The sequence below is a fragment of the Parasteatoda tepidariorum genome, chromosome 8, assembly GCF_982258835.1.
Source record: "Parasteatoda tepidariorum strain Cologne lab strain chromosome 8, Ptep-v5.0, whole genome shotgun sequence".
NCBI lineage: Eukaryota > Metazoa > Arthropoda > Arachnida > Araneae > Theridiidae > Parasteatoda > Parasteatoda tepidariorum.
In genome coordinates this window covers 87,671,012-87,686,130 of record NC_141762.1, presented here as the reverse complement: position 1 = coordinate 87,686,130, position 15,119 = coordinate 87,671,012, and the positions used below count along the sequence as shown (strand labels likewise).

Genomic DNA, 15,119 nt, shown 5'->3' with positions numbered 1-15,119 from the left:
TCTTGTGATAGAGACTCCTTTCCATGCAAAAAAATTAGCGTAGTATCTGTTTCTTTATTCATTTAAATTTCGGCCTTTTCAGCTCCATTTCGTATTGTTTTATTGCTGTTTTTCTATAAATTTTTCATATAAGTTCGGAGTGTGAATTAATCATTTCCATTTTGAATATTTACTGAGCCTTTGCGGTTAAACATAGGAATAACCAATGTCTTCCTATAAAATCCCGAAACGAGAGACTTATTTTTTCTATTACCAAAATTATTTTTAGAAATTATTGATATCAGCAAATATGGAGAGAGAATTTTGCATATTTTTAGCGTGAGATATTTTTTGTGATAAATTTTTTTTTTTAAATTTCTTCTCTTTGGAAAATAATTGTAAGAAAATGTCATTTACAAAGTTTTAAATCATACCTTACTTTGATTTCTTTTACAATTTATATTTTCATTGAAAACAAATTAAATTTTGAGACACTGTGTATAATATGTGGTACTTTTCCTTTAAAGGGGGCCGTTCGCTATGGTTAAACTTTTTTCTCCATATCAAGTCGCAAACATAATAAATAAAGAATAATAATCGATGTTTAAGTATTTCAAGTATCTGTTTAATCTAGAGATGTGAGGGCTATTGTTCGTCAACCCTATAATGATGTTTAAGATTAAGTGCAGTTGCCGAGTATACATTTGCCCGGCATACTCTACTCTGATATTTTTAATGGTCAAGTGCCACTTTCCGGTATGTCCTTCACTGATGATTAAGTTTAAGTTCAATTGCTCGGTATACCTTACACTGATGTTTTATTTTAAGGTGCTTGATATACATTCGCTCGGTATAACCTGCACTGATTTTTTGTAAGGTAAAGTGTCCCTACCCGATATACGTTTATTCGGTACACCCAACACTAATTATTTTTTAAGGTTAAGTGTCATTGTCCAATTTTAATCCATTTGTTCCAATTGCCTTTGTCAACAATTTTCGCTGAATTGTTGAAGTTAAGGGTTACCTTTGCTGCTCCAAATTCGCGAGAATTTTTAGTGTTTTTTTTACGGCCTCACTTTAACGGAACAGTTCCGAATATATATTAATATGTATACAATTGTAACAGGAATAGATGTACATTAATCTGTATCTGTGTTTTAAGAATCTGGAAAAGATGGTAAATTCATTTTTTGACTGATTTTCGTGAACTGATTCCTAGATTTAGTAACTTATGATTTAGAACATAATCCTATATTTTGAACATGTAACTGTTTAATTGTTCTACAGTGAGCGTATTGCATTAATAAAATATTATACTAACTGAAAGCAAACTTTTTAAAAAATATATGTATACACATTAATATTTAAAAAAAATTATATATGTTATAAAATGATTTTATTTTTCTACGTTTTTTAAAATATTTTACGAAAAATCGAGTATGTTGTTTGTTTTTAAAGTTTCATAGCCTTTTGTGTTTATCTTACACATTTAATTTTATTTTTTATATTCTATATGCTGCTTTTGTGAAGTTTAAAGATTGGGACGGAGAGTAAGTAATTTTTCGTATTAAGATGGTCCAATGTTTATAAAATATTTATTTCGAAAAGTGATCTATTTAAAATGGCGCGTGTAAAACAGTTTTACAGACATTTAATATTTATTGAGAAAGGTGATCTATTTAAAATTGTGTGTGTAAAACAGTTGTTATAGAAATTTAATATTTATCGAATATAGTTCTAAAGCACACATTACGTGTGTGAATTTTTAAATTAGGACTTAGCTTGAAATGAGTGTTTACGAGCAGCTTCCAGATTTAAAAACCCATCCACAATAATATGCATAGTTAGTTTGTGATGCATACCTGGTATACATTGTTCAATTTTTCTAGCAATTCACTGTATTGCTAAAACAAAAATGTGATTTTTTTGCTAGTCAACTTATAAGAGATTTTGAATAGCTCATACTATACCTATTTAACAAGTTTGATTTACTTCAGCGTTCAACATACAAGATTGATAGGTTGTAAGTTTTTTATGGTTTAGATACCCGTTTGTAATATAGGATAAATCCGGTTCTTTTTAATAGTGCTCAATCTTGACAGGTGTTCAGCTTTACCGGTTCCACTATTAAAATATTTATTTGAGGTGTTCCATAATATCATCCATATAGTATATCACCGTAATATTTATACAATAATATTCGAAATCACAATTGCTAAATGGAATGATGCTATTTTTAAACAACATGTTATTGTTTTTTACTATTGCTAATTTTGCTACGATCTCTAAAAATTATATAATATTTATATAATAATATTCGAAAGCTCAGTTACTGCATAGAATGATGCTTAGTATAAACAGCATGCTATTGTTTTCTACTATTGCTAGTTTTTGTTGCAATCTCTAATATGTATACAATAATATTCGAAAGCTCAACTACTGCATGGAATGACGCTTATTATAAACAATATGTTATTGTTTCATACTATTGCGAGTTTTTGTTGCGATCTCCAATATTATTTCCTTTTCTGACTTAAATTTTGACAAGAATTTAATAACAGTCATTAGAGAACACTCTGTGTCTACAAAATTCAATCATTTAATTTGCTTAAAGAAACATTCTTTAGATAATCATTGCTCATTGGCGTAATTGATTTTTTTACGTAATTTCTTTTCATTAGCGTGATAATTTCTTAAATATTTAAATTTTCAGTTTAAACATTTTACACTTTACACCAAATTTTACGCATCAACGTGATGTTCCGCTATACCACTATACTAACTTGTTTTCGATTACAAACTTCTATCGATTAAAAAAAAAAAAAAAAAAGAAGAAGAAAAAAAAAACGTTCCGACACATTGGTGTTTTCAGAAGGAAAAATAGTTCTCGTTTTGTGTAAATGGGTGAGAATTTGGTGCAAGCTATTGGCGATCGAAATGGGCTGCAGGTGGCGTGGAGCAGAACTCTCTACCTATGGCAAGACATTGCATGCTTTCACCATTAGCGTGTGGAGAGTCATAGAGGAAGGAAGTACGTTAGTTTCTCTCTTGATTTTCAAATAGATTAAAATCTTTTAAGTTGGAAAACTATATGGAACTGAAAATTTCATTTAACATAGTTCTGAAGAAAAGTATAACGGAAATTTAAAAAGATATTTTCATTAAATGAAAAGGAAAAACATTAAGAAAAGGGAAAATATCGTAGTACATTCCTAAGAAACTGAAAAGAGGAGGAGAGGGAAGGGAGAAGGGCCAAAGGTATGATGAAACCCGCCTCTCCCCAGATGGTGTATTCGAGCGTTGCGACTGCCAATAGTTCGTTCACTTAAAAGAGTGAAATACCATAAAAAATAGCGCGAAATATTATCAAATTTATGAAATATTCAATGTTAGAAAAATGCAGATAAAGTTTGCGAAATAAATATTTTTACCATACGATCGCCAAATAGCAACCTTGATCGCAACCTTCTTCCAAAAACAGCGAAATAGTATCGTCGCATTCCACGGGATGCAGGCGGAGTCAAGTGCTAACTCCTGGTGAACGATCTTATGACTGTTCAGATTTAAATCACAGTTTTTAAATCGTATATGAAAGGTCGATTCAGTGTTACTTGGTAATAAAGTGTTTCTTCACACATTTTTGGGGGGTTATTCGGCGAAATATTACACCACAGTTTTTGTAGTGTTCGTTTAACTTAATTAGCAAAAACTTTTTATTTCAGACTTGCAAGAATTCAAGTTGGTCTGGTCGTCGATGAACCAGAAATTCTAGTGCTTGCTCACAAACCTCAATATTTAGTAAGTAATAAAAACTAGTCAATTCAGATTAATTAAAAAAATTTCTCACTAATAATTTTATGTTCATTACTTTTTTAAAAAAACTGAGAATACTATGAGGTTTATTTATAAAAGTAAATAAAAAGGTATGATAAATTGTAATTTTTGCTGATCTAGAAAAAAAAAACTGTGTAGTTAAGGATAAACCCGTAGAATTTAAATAAAATAATCAGTATCGAATCATAAAATTCCGAAAAACATTTATTGCAAATTTGTAAGAGTGATGAGAAATAAATTAAAAATGGGCTGTTTGTGAACCTAGAAAGATATACAACTGGTAAAGAATTTTATATCTTGCTTGTTTTTGAGAGATGCAAACCTTAGTGAGATGATACCTTATTACCGAAACTCATTAATAGCATATATCAATTTGTAAATATATCTTTTTAAATGCTGCCAGATAATTTTTTAGGCTTTTTAGTATCAGACTTAGACGCTGTCTTACAATTAAAAAAGTAATGAAAAATCCATTTTTTATGTACTAGGGAGTTTTTGCATAGTGTTTGTCATATTTAAACCTTTTTTTCTCAACTCATCTAACGCTAGTCTTTTTTTTCTACTCCTTAACAATTTTGATAAGAAATATTGACGCATGCTCAGCAGAGCTCAAATGACTCTGTGGGAAAACTTTCCATCTTGCAAAATCCTTCAATTATTTGCTGCCTTTTTGGTGAATTAGCGTTTTGTATTAAGTGAGATTCGTCTTTTAATTAAATTAAAGTAAAATTGTATTTTACTCACTATTTTCCGGTACTGAAAATAACTTTATTGACCTCGGCAAACACATAATTGAAGTAATATTCAAACGATTTTCATAGATGACGGTTGGCAGGGTCAATAACTACCTATTTCCACATTGGTGACCTATGGACGTGAAGTGAACACGCCTAGCTTGGCAGTAACGCCCGCTTCGATATGAACACGCCTATCTTGACAGTAACGCCCACTTCGATTTGTAACGCCTACTTCGTTGGATGGTCCACATTGAACAGTTAACTTGCTACTTGTGACTGCGACATTATCCACCTCCTCGCACTGCTGCTGCTCAGTCTCGTCTCGATTAAACACAACGTCGTCTTGCATACACTCGACAGCTAACGGCAGCACAGGAGTGACTACGATCGTGAAGTTAATACACCTCTCACATTCAGCACTCAAAAAGTACGGTGTTCTTAATACAGCTCTCCCGGCTTCTCACTAAACAGCAATGAATCAACTAGTGTAATCCGTTCATCGAATTCTATCACAGATATAATTCTGGTGGGGGAGTACTGTAGGATATCTACCACTACAAAATTACAATTACAATTCACTAGTATATAAGACGTGTTTAACTGGAATCTAGGCGGGGGTACCTTTTCATAGATGAAGGTTGGCATGGTCAATAACTACCGATCCCCACATCAAGCGGTAGAAAAACTACTTCAAATAAGAATTACTAAACGAAAAGCAAGTACCATACCTGCCAACTTTTAATCCCTTCCATTATTATTTTTCCCAGTGGTATTAAAATGGAATTAAAACTTCAATTTTAAGCAAACAAATACGTTGTATTTGAGAAAACTTAAGTTAACAACCATGACAGTAACGCATATTAATATATGTGCTTAATTTTTGTGAGAATAGTGGTGATCAATATCATTTAAAAATTAAGATTATAAAAGAACAAAAAATAGTATATAACTACTACCACTTTAAATATGAAAATAAAATCTTCCGGAAAATCCGGAAGAGTTGGCAGATATGAAGTATTCAAGCAAAGAGCTTGAAACATTCATAAAAGCAACTCCATTGCCTGCTTACCTCATTGCTCAACCAAAACTGTTCTAAAATTCCAGATGAATGGGATAGGGGCCGCTTCGCGGCCCAGGTGCCCAATAAAATCAAAACACTAGGACTAGGCAGGTATGAAGTACTAATATGAAAAAAAGTATTTCTAACGTGAATTCCTACTTAAGTCAACAAAGGAAAATTTTATTTTAGTTACTTTTTGTTAAATGATTACAATTTTTTCTTCTATTAAAAACTAAACTTGATTAATTAAATTTAATTAATGAATTAATATTTGAAAAAAAAACTGTATTAACATCAATTGTCATCCACTACATGTTCGAAAAACTGTATTTGAACTTGATTGAATGAATAGAAAAAATCAAAAATAATATTTTTAAAAACCACGTTTTTGTAGTGGAGAATAATAATTAAAAAATAAAAATTTGAGAAACGAAAAACGTGGGGCGCATGAAATACATAACAGTAATGTTATATTAGTGTGTGTATGTGTGCTCTTGAGAATATGTGTATGGTATATCTGTAATTGTAATTGTATCTGAATGTGGATGTGTATGAGGAATATGTTTGTGTACATGCATGTGTAAGTGGATGTATATGTGGATGTGGCTGTGCATGTGCATGAGTAAGAAAATGTGTGTATGTATGTGCATATGTACTGTTATATATTTCATGCGCCCCACGTATTTCGTTTTTCAAATTTTTATTTTTTAATTATTATTTTCCACTACTAAAACCGGGTTTTTAAAAATATTATTTTTTATTTTGATTTTTTTTGTACTCGCTTCCAAAATCTCAATTTTTTCACTCACTGTACACAAAACTTTTCAACTGATATGCGACACTAATTTGAAATAATCGAATCGACAACAAAAGACAATCGCGAAAATACTAATGTTTCCTTAACCCCTTAACTGCCGCGGGCGTATATATACGTCTCGGCCAGACGATGCGTTAACTGCCGCAGGCGTATATATACGCTTTTCCGAAGTACGATGCTTTGCATTGCTCTGCTATAAATAGAACTACACCCCCTACTTCAGAATGCAGTAAAATGGCCTTGAAAGTATTTGCTTTGCGAATGTATTACTCATTTCGGAGGAGGGGGAATGGGAAAAGGATGTTATGGAAAAGTGATATCGTATTAATCGCTTGTATTTATTTGAGTAAGGTCGGGTTTATACTTTTTTCGCTTTTGTTTCCCGTATGTATTTGGCGGTTTTTATTCTTTCCATCAACGTCTTCAAAGAAAAATTCATCGCGAAAATGTGCTGTTTGTTCAAGAAAAAAAAATCGTCGTGAATCCCACTATCAGTGCGATGAATGTGTCCAACCCTGTTTCAGGATTTATCATACAACAGCTAAGTTTTAACATGTTTTATATTGAATTTTTATTATTTAATTTAAATTTTGTATTTTCTTTCCTTCCTTTTTCTTGTCTTGTAAAATTAAACTGTTTTTAAATTGCAAAGCCTGCATCCTTTCTCCCACCAAAACACCGTGTAAGAAAGTGCACTTGAGCGAAAAACGGTGGCACTGGGGAGTGAATCACGTTAATTTTGCTCGGCAGTTAAGGGGTTAATTTTAATTTTATTTTACTTTGTATGTCTTCTTTCTCTTCATTTTCATGCATTGTCATCCGATTCTGAACCATGTGCCAAATTTGAAGTCTGTAGCTACTCGGGAAGTTAGTTTAAAATCGATTACAAAATTCCACCCGGTCAGACATACACGAAGGCAAGTTAATATAAACGTGGTAAAAAGTATTTTATTAACAATTGAAAATTTGAACAAGATATACAAACATACATAATGAAAGTTTGAACTAATAGTAGAAATTGAATAAGGTCCCCACTAGAAAATATTTTTCAACGACGCGAATCAAGTTGGCATCTTTGGTCCAAGCTAAATAATTATTAAAAAATTTGATATTAAACTCCGTTTTGTATTAAAAAAAAGTTGAAAGCTAGCAAAAATATCTTGGAACCTTGGAGGCAAACCTTGGAAACAAATAATTTGCAACGATGCTCAGTGCTAAGCGAAACATTCCCATTTCAAACTAGAGTAATAGAAGTTTATGTACGATTTTCAGAACAGAAGAGTAATACTATCCCTTGTACCCTCTTTGCACAAATTTTGCTTAAATGAGATTCAAAGAAAAGCACACGAAATGCTCTTTATATCATTATAGATGCTCGATTACTTTTTAAAATGTGCTGCATATTCAATGAAATTAGCTTTATAAAATAAAGTTTCTTTGTGAAAAACATGGTATTTAAGGAAAGCAGTAATTCAATGAAGTTTATTGCTCATTCCTTCAATTAAGCGTATTTTCAGGTATGTTGTTTTTTAGTTAGATATGTTATTAAAGATGTCATTGTTTTCATTTCTTTTATTTTTAGGCTATTGAATTATTTAGTTACATCGGAGGATTTCTGGGATGCTGGCTGGGAATTTCTATTTGGTCATCGTCTTCTTCTGCTTTTGAAATTTTGAATCGTTTTAAAGCTATATGGAAAAAAGCGAAAGAGGAGGAAACGAAGGAAGATAAGGATTTATGGATGAATTAAAAATTTTAAATGCATGTCTCAGGAATATTTTCAAAAGGAAAACTTTTTATGAATTTCTTGCACTTGGAATAGAATTAGATTTGCCCTATTTCCAGAATTGTCTCTTGTGTTACATAATAACAAAGTTCTTTTCAACGCATCGATAAAAATGTAGAAAACATTTAAAATGTATAGAATTTTTCGGCTTACAAAAATGCTGTTACATTTTCTTGAAAAATTTTACATGTCAAGAAAATAGTGGTCTACATTTTTTAAATAAATTTTTATATTTTAAAACAGCTAGTTTCATTATTCCAGGCTACATGAAAATGACGAGACAGTAATGCAATATTATTTTCTACATTGTTCAAAAAAAAACGCACAAAGAAAAATATTTATATAACAATTAATTTCTTGAAAGTATGTTTTAGTTATAGGAAGCTATTTCTTCACTTATTGTTTGCAAAGCTCTGGTAAGGCCATCTGCTGAGAGAGACTCCAGAAAATACAAAAGATAAAAAGCAATAAAGGGCCTTTTTACATAAATGAGGGTAAAAGTAAAGGTTGGCGTGGAATCAAGATGATAAACCAGCACTGAGGAGATATTTTCTCTGTTGCGTTATAGCTTCTTCCATTTGATTATTTGTCAGCGATTTTATTTTTAATTATAAGCATAATTATTTTATAAATCCAGTTATATATATAAGCATAAATATTCAAATTCTTTACAGAAGGTAAACAGTTGTATATCCCATCCAACTTCTCATCTAAAAAATGGTCATAAGAATCAGACTAATTTTAAGTAATAAGCTATCTGAATTTCTTTTTATAAATCATTTTATAAATCATTTTAAATTTCAAAAATATTTTAACGAAACAAAATTAGAAAAAAATTACCCCAAAAAGAATTAAAATTAAAAAAAAAAATTTTAAATCTTTAAAAAAAACAGTAATTAATAAATTTTTCCCAATGACCACCAGGAGAATGACCTTTCATCATACAGGCTTCTGAAGGGCAGATTTGTACGCCACTCTTGCAGGGGCACCAAATTAGATGGGCCAACGTTGCTCGCACAGTAAGGACAGATGGTACAGAGAATAAAAGAATATCTATGCCTTGCCCGAGATTCAAACAAGGAACCTTTCTGGCGCAAGGTTAGTTCCCTGAATCTTACATAGCTCTGTCGGCACCTTTTTTGCGATAAAAAACTGAAAAATTCGTGACATGACCGTTTTACGTAAGCATTTCTCATGTCCTTTTCTGTTCGATTAATTAACTAGTTAATTAAATTAAAATTAGAGCAATTGGTAACAAAAAGATATAATCATCTCCATCAACTCACGCGATTATATCCTTAAAAATAGTGCTTTCTGATATCGTATTAATGTAGCAAAAGCAAAACTTATCAATACAATAGTGTAAGGATACATTGTTAAACAAATTCAGATATCTTTTTGGGGGTTATTTTGCTTCCACTTTACCACTACAAGAATTTTAAGCATTTCGTTAAGCATTCCATGCATCTTGACTCACCATAAATTCTCTATTGGGTAAAGATCTGGAGACGAGAGTGATGAACGCAGCTGGTTAGACTTGTTGTAAAGCAGTTCATAAAGTGTACCGTTTGCTTGGTGTCATTGCGTGTTTGGTCACCTAAAGCTACTCGGCACTTGCCCTGAGATCCACAGTATGTTTTTATAATATGCTTCATAATTTATAAACTTAAGATTACGAACCCCACTCACTTCTGCCTGTGCACTCCAAGATGATAATGACCAAGATGATTTCCGTGCTTGGCAATCAAACTAGCCATTCAAACAACCACTGCAAGATAAATTGGGCCATTAGTTTCAAGTCTTTGAGATGGTACTTGTTTCACTACGATTATTTTTTTGAATGCCAGTGCTTGCAATCTTTTCTTGGTATACATAATCATATTTATAACAAATTGTAAGTAGTAAGATTGTTTAATAATTTCACCGATTATTAGAATAGTTCAATAGTTAGTGATATAAATATAGAATTCGTTTTTTAATTCTAATTATTAAGTTAATGTATCTACCCAAAAGAAACTGTAGTGTAATATCTATTCGAATCTGATGTTGATCAATCCGAATTATTGTGTAAAACAACAATTCTATTTCAAATTAATATTAAATAGAGCACTCATATGCAATTTAAAGGGTGCAAAAGCACCTAGACTGGAAAAAGACAATATAAACGTTTGCTTATTTCACCGTATCAGAGAAACTTTTCAAACTAATCGAGAAAAAAATTTCTCACAATTATAAATGTCGTTTATCCGAAAATGAAATGGGAAAAATAATTTTTAATAATATAAAATATAATGTAAAATAAATTTTTAAAATTTTTTGAATGAAAAATAATGTGAAAAATACTTTTAGTAATTTTTTATAATTTTTACTCAATTTATTAAGAGTCGAGAAATCTTTAAATAGCAATGTATGCAAATTTTTACTTCATTAATAGCTTATAATCCAATTATCTATGACAAAAAACATAATTTGAATATAATCGGCTTATGAATTACAAATTTTCGTAACAGTTGCACTTTTAAACTTGAAATTCTCAAGAGCTGTTCAACTAATTTCTTCCAAGTTTTGTATTTTATCTTTTTATATTATAAAGTTTAATGCTAAAAAAAATTTGTACTCCTAACAATTTATAACTTCTTTGACAAATTTCAAATAAAATAAAATAAAAAATAAGTAATGGTTGAATTTTTTTTAACATAGAATTACACTAGGGAACAAATTTTTTGTTGCATTAATACAAATACTTAATCTCGTCGGATTCGGGTGTAGGGACAACACCCTGTTATTAAGCTAATGCAAAGGCTGGGAAAGCCTGGAGGGTAGGGCGTTGGATCCATGTCCGAGAAGTTGTGAGTTCGATCTCCGACTGCCGACTACTCTCCGTGTACAAAATTGTGACTAGCGCACGTTAAATATGTCGGAGTCACTGAGTCCACGAAGTTCCCATAATAAAACAATACCTCTGGAAGTATTGGATTGGAGATTGATCGTGATCTGGTTCATGTCAAAATTACGATCTGCGGATGCATGGAGGGTGTGTGAATGGGTCCTCCATGTAAAACGGCATGTGACATATGTATGTAGTCTTCGGATGGCAATAGCCCACAAGGATGTTTTCCAGGTGGTTGGCAATAGCCCATTGCGCAGTTCTAATGTGACGTAAATAAAAGTCCCGTATAGTAAACTTTTACTTTTCAACAAAAAATTTTATAAAAATGTCAATTTAAAAAAAAAACAACAACTATAGATTGGAAAGAGACACCGATTGCGGATTTTAAATCACCTATATAAAAGTATTATTAAAAGTTAATCACTAGCAACAACAATAAATGTTGTTTTACAGTATTATATTTTGACAAATGAATTTTATAATTAAGTGCAAAAATTTTTCGATTTGTTTCGAAAATGTCTTGATTATTGCAAAGTGAGATGAGAAATTATCATTCTAATTTTCTACCGCTCTCCTAACTAAACTCTTAAGACCATGTATTACAGATTAAGGATAACCAACTATTTCAATGGTTAAAAGTCCAAATCCTTCGATAAAAAAATTCATGGTTATTTGGAGAAATAATGTTTTCGTATGTACTTAAGTGGCTAATTTGATAATTATTACTAATCAATTAGCGTATTTTGGGTCATCCCTTGGAATAAATAAGATTGTCACTTAATTTGTGAAAATCCGATCATTCAAACTTAAGTTATTCAGTGTGATATTAGCTTTTTTTCCACTCATTGTACAAGCATGTGATAGTATCATCAATGCAAAATGTGATCTCAGGCATAGCTGTCAAAGTTTACGATCATTGGAAAGCATTTTTCATAAAATAGCAACAGTTTTGGAAAAATGATTTTTATTAAAAAAATATTTGACGGGCTAGAATCAATTAATAATTTAATCATAAGTATGCTATGTATAGTTGTTTCACAGTCATGATTTTCAAGATTCAAATCAACATCCATTAAGGGACTAAGTGCTGTGTCAAACGAATAAAATGAGAATTTTTTTTTAAGTAACGGCGAAGTAGTTTATTTTTTAGAAATTTCTTGCTACTCTTATTATTGTTAGTTTACAAATTCATAAAATCTTTTTTAATGGCCGTACAAGTTGGTAGCTTTGTGTATGCATCAAAAATATTTGCAGCATATGCATTCTTATGTAAATGTTGGTTAATTGGCAAATAACGCCCTCAAAGTAATTTTATGTAATTAATAATTTTTTAATCCTCATTAAAGAGGAGAATAAAAAATATATACAGTTTTAAGGGTAGAAAATTAATATTTCAGTGAAGAAATACAGAAACACAACTGAAATCTAAGAAAAAATTCCAGTTGAAGAATGCGAATGTAATAAAAGAGATTTAATTGGAGGTTATAATTGGAGGTTATAATGTTTCTGTTAATAACTGTTTCTTACCACAATCAATTCTATCTTACATAATTTGTCTTTCTGTGCTGTGATAGACTTTTTTGTTTTTTTCATTGGCAAATTGTAATTCAATATTACAAATATGAACGAAATTATTATTTAAAACTATGCCTGAAATCACTGAGCTGGCGCAAAATACCATCAGTGGTTAACGGATCCTTTTACTCCTTTAAAATGTCCTGACGTGTTACTTTTTTTGAAGTTATACTTCTAATGCGACTTCCAACAAGGTTGCGTTAAACGTTTAACGCTACATTTTTACTGGCCGGGAAATCACGTGGTAGGATCCAGTTTCCCCTCATTCATTTCCATATTGTTTTCGTTCTGACTAGCATAAAAATAATAAAAGTATTGTTTTTCTATAAATATTTTTTTAGTTTGTTTTGATACACATATAATTTAATAGGGTAGTATTTTTTATTTTCAAATTTAATGGATAACACTTGTATAAAAATGAGTGAAAACAATCCCACGGACAATGCGACGGATTTAAGATTATGTCAAGGTACGTCTCTTGTGAACATCAATTGATTGTTTCTCTTCTGAAATCACATTATGACGCATTCACATACATTATTAATACATTTTCCAGGGCGAGACGATGAGGCAACCACAAGCACTTCCACTGGTTCAAGTGGTCCACGAGGGAAAAATGCACAATATTACCGTTATTACAGAGCACGGAAGCCAGCGGAGCAGGAAAAAGAGTCATTGAATAGAACTAGTGATCCTTCTACGACTGCTGATTCTTCAACAATTAACGTCGTAGTTTGCGAAGTTTAACTTCTTCCGCGCGGAGGGACTCCACGCACTATTTTTTTTAAATATGGGTTCTAAAAATGCATAAAAAAAGGCGAACTTTACGAAAAACTGTTCATTAATGTCCACAATATAATATCAACTCATTAAAATATACTATATTATTATTTTTGAGTACATTAAAACACAGTGTTGACGTATATCTTCAGTGGTTGACGAATACCATTGCTCCTTCAAAATGTCCTTCACGTCTGTCAGTTTGCTCCAATTCATGATCCAGGAGTTTCCTTGCCTTCAGGGATGGGGTTAGAATTTATAAGGTTGCAGAGTTGGACATTGCAAATCGTAAGTTCAAAAATGTGTTTTTTGTTTAACGATGGTAATTAAGTAAAATATGAAATAAATATTGCACTCCGTCAGGAAAAAGTTACACAAGTAAAAAAAAAACGGCATTTGAGAAAAATAAACTTAAAGAATAATATAAAACCTATTATGAAATAGCACAATCCTGAGCACAATCTGAAATAGCACAATCTAGAGATGAGTCACTTTTTGAGCTGGATGGAGCACTTCATACATATTCATTAATTGCAAAATTGCTGTTTTTTTACTTGTGTCACTTTTCTTGCCGTGCTGCAACACATGCAAAAAGTAAATTTACGTGTGAAGCAAACTGTTAATTGTAAATTAATTTTTCTCAAGCATTCTTATTTAATATATGTAACAAATGGGACTTTTTGTTATGAAACTGCAATAGAAGGAAGTGGTACTTTTTTTGGAATATTTTATCTGCTTTCATTTCCAATTCCTATCAATTGTTTCACTGAATGATTTAATGTTCGAAATTTAAACAGACTCAGGATTAAAATATCAAATAAAAGGAAAACAACTAATGGTTTATAAATATTTATTTAAATCTAAACAAACAAATTTCAAGTAAAGACATTTTCTTGGAAACAGAAGAAAGCATTTATTTTTTTACATTTTGAACAAATTTGAACACAACTGAACTATAATTGTAGAAACATATTTAGAAAATTAGCTGATAAAAGTACAACACACAAAATATTATTAGAGCATTAGCCACTAGTGTTGGAAGTCATTAGTGTCGGTTGAGCGAGAATGATTCACCAGATAACCCAAAGCCTCAAAGCAAAATATTCACCTATGAACCGGAAGTTTGGTGTTTTGTGTTCTGAAACAAATGTGATCCTTTATGATAATTACGGCAAAACTACACGAATTGGAATTCCATATGCACTTTACCTTGTCCCTACTGACACTCCCTTCTTTCTCAATTTGAACAACTTCTTAACGGAAAAACAATTGAATTCCTGAAAAACTGTCAAATGGTAAACTTATCCGCTAGGGATTTCTTCAACTTGTTTCAAATAGGTTCATCGAAAAAAAAAAATTTCAGTTTCGGAACGCTCTTATGGGAGGAGATGTTTACTGTAAAAAATAATATAAATGGCACAAAAAATTTAAATGAGCTATTTTTCTTTCACGCACCGCATTGAAAAACGTGCTTTATTTTTAATTATTTGTTATACGTTAGCTAAACCATTTGAAATAACAACATTATATTTTTTTTAGTAACCTCCGAAAACCAAGGACAGAAAAGCAGAAGTTCGCAACTTCCTATTAATTTTTGGTATAATACTCTTTGTGTATTTTGTTAGAAAAGAACAGTCATTTTGTCGAATGATCCATTAAAA

At 31.1% G+C, this 15,119-nt stretch overlaps 1 protein-coding gene across 2 annotated transcripts in view; it reads left to right on the top strand.

Moving 5' to 3' along the window:
* Positions 1-8,265, top strand: part of LOC107442477 (epithelial sodium channel subunit gamma) — a 56,392-nt gene extending 48,127 nt beyond the window's left edge. For both annotated transcript variants that reach the window (XM_087169278.1, XM_071181117.2), the window contains exons 11-13: positions 1,510-1,529; positions 3,702-3,777; positions 8,010-8,265. In XM_087169278.1, coding sequence (XP_087025404.1) covers positions 1,510-1,529; positions 3,702-3,777; positions 8,010-8,177 — 264 coding nt within the window. In that variant the 3' untranslated portion in view covers positions 8,178-8,265. The remainder of the gene's footprint in view (positions 1-1,509; positions 1,530-3,701; positions 3,778-8,009) is intronic.
* The last annotated feature ends 6,854 nt before the right edge of the window (positions 8,266-15,119 follow it).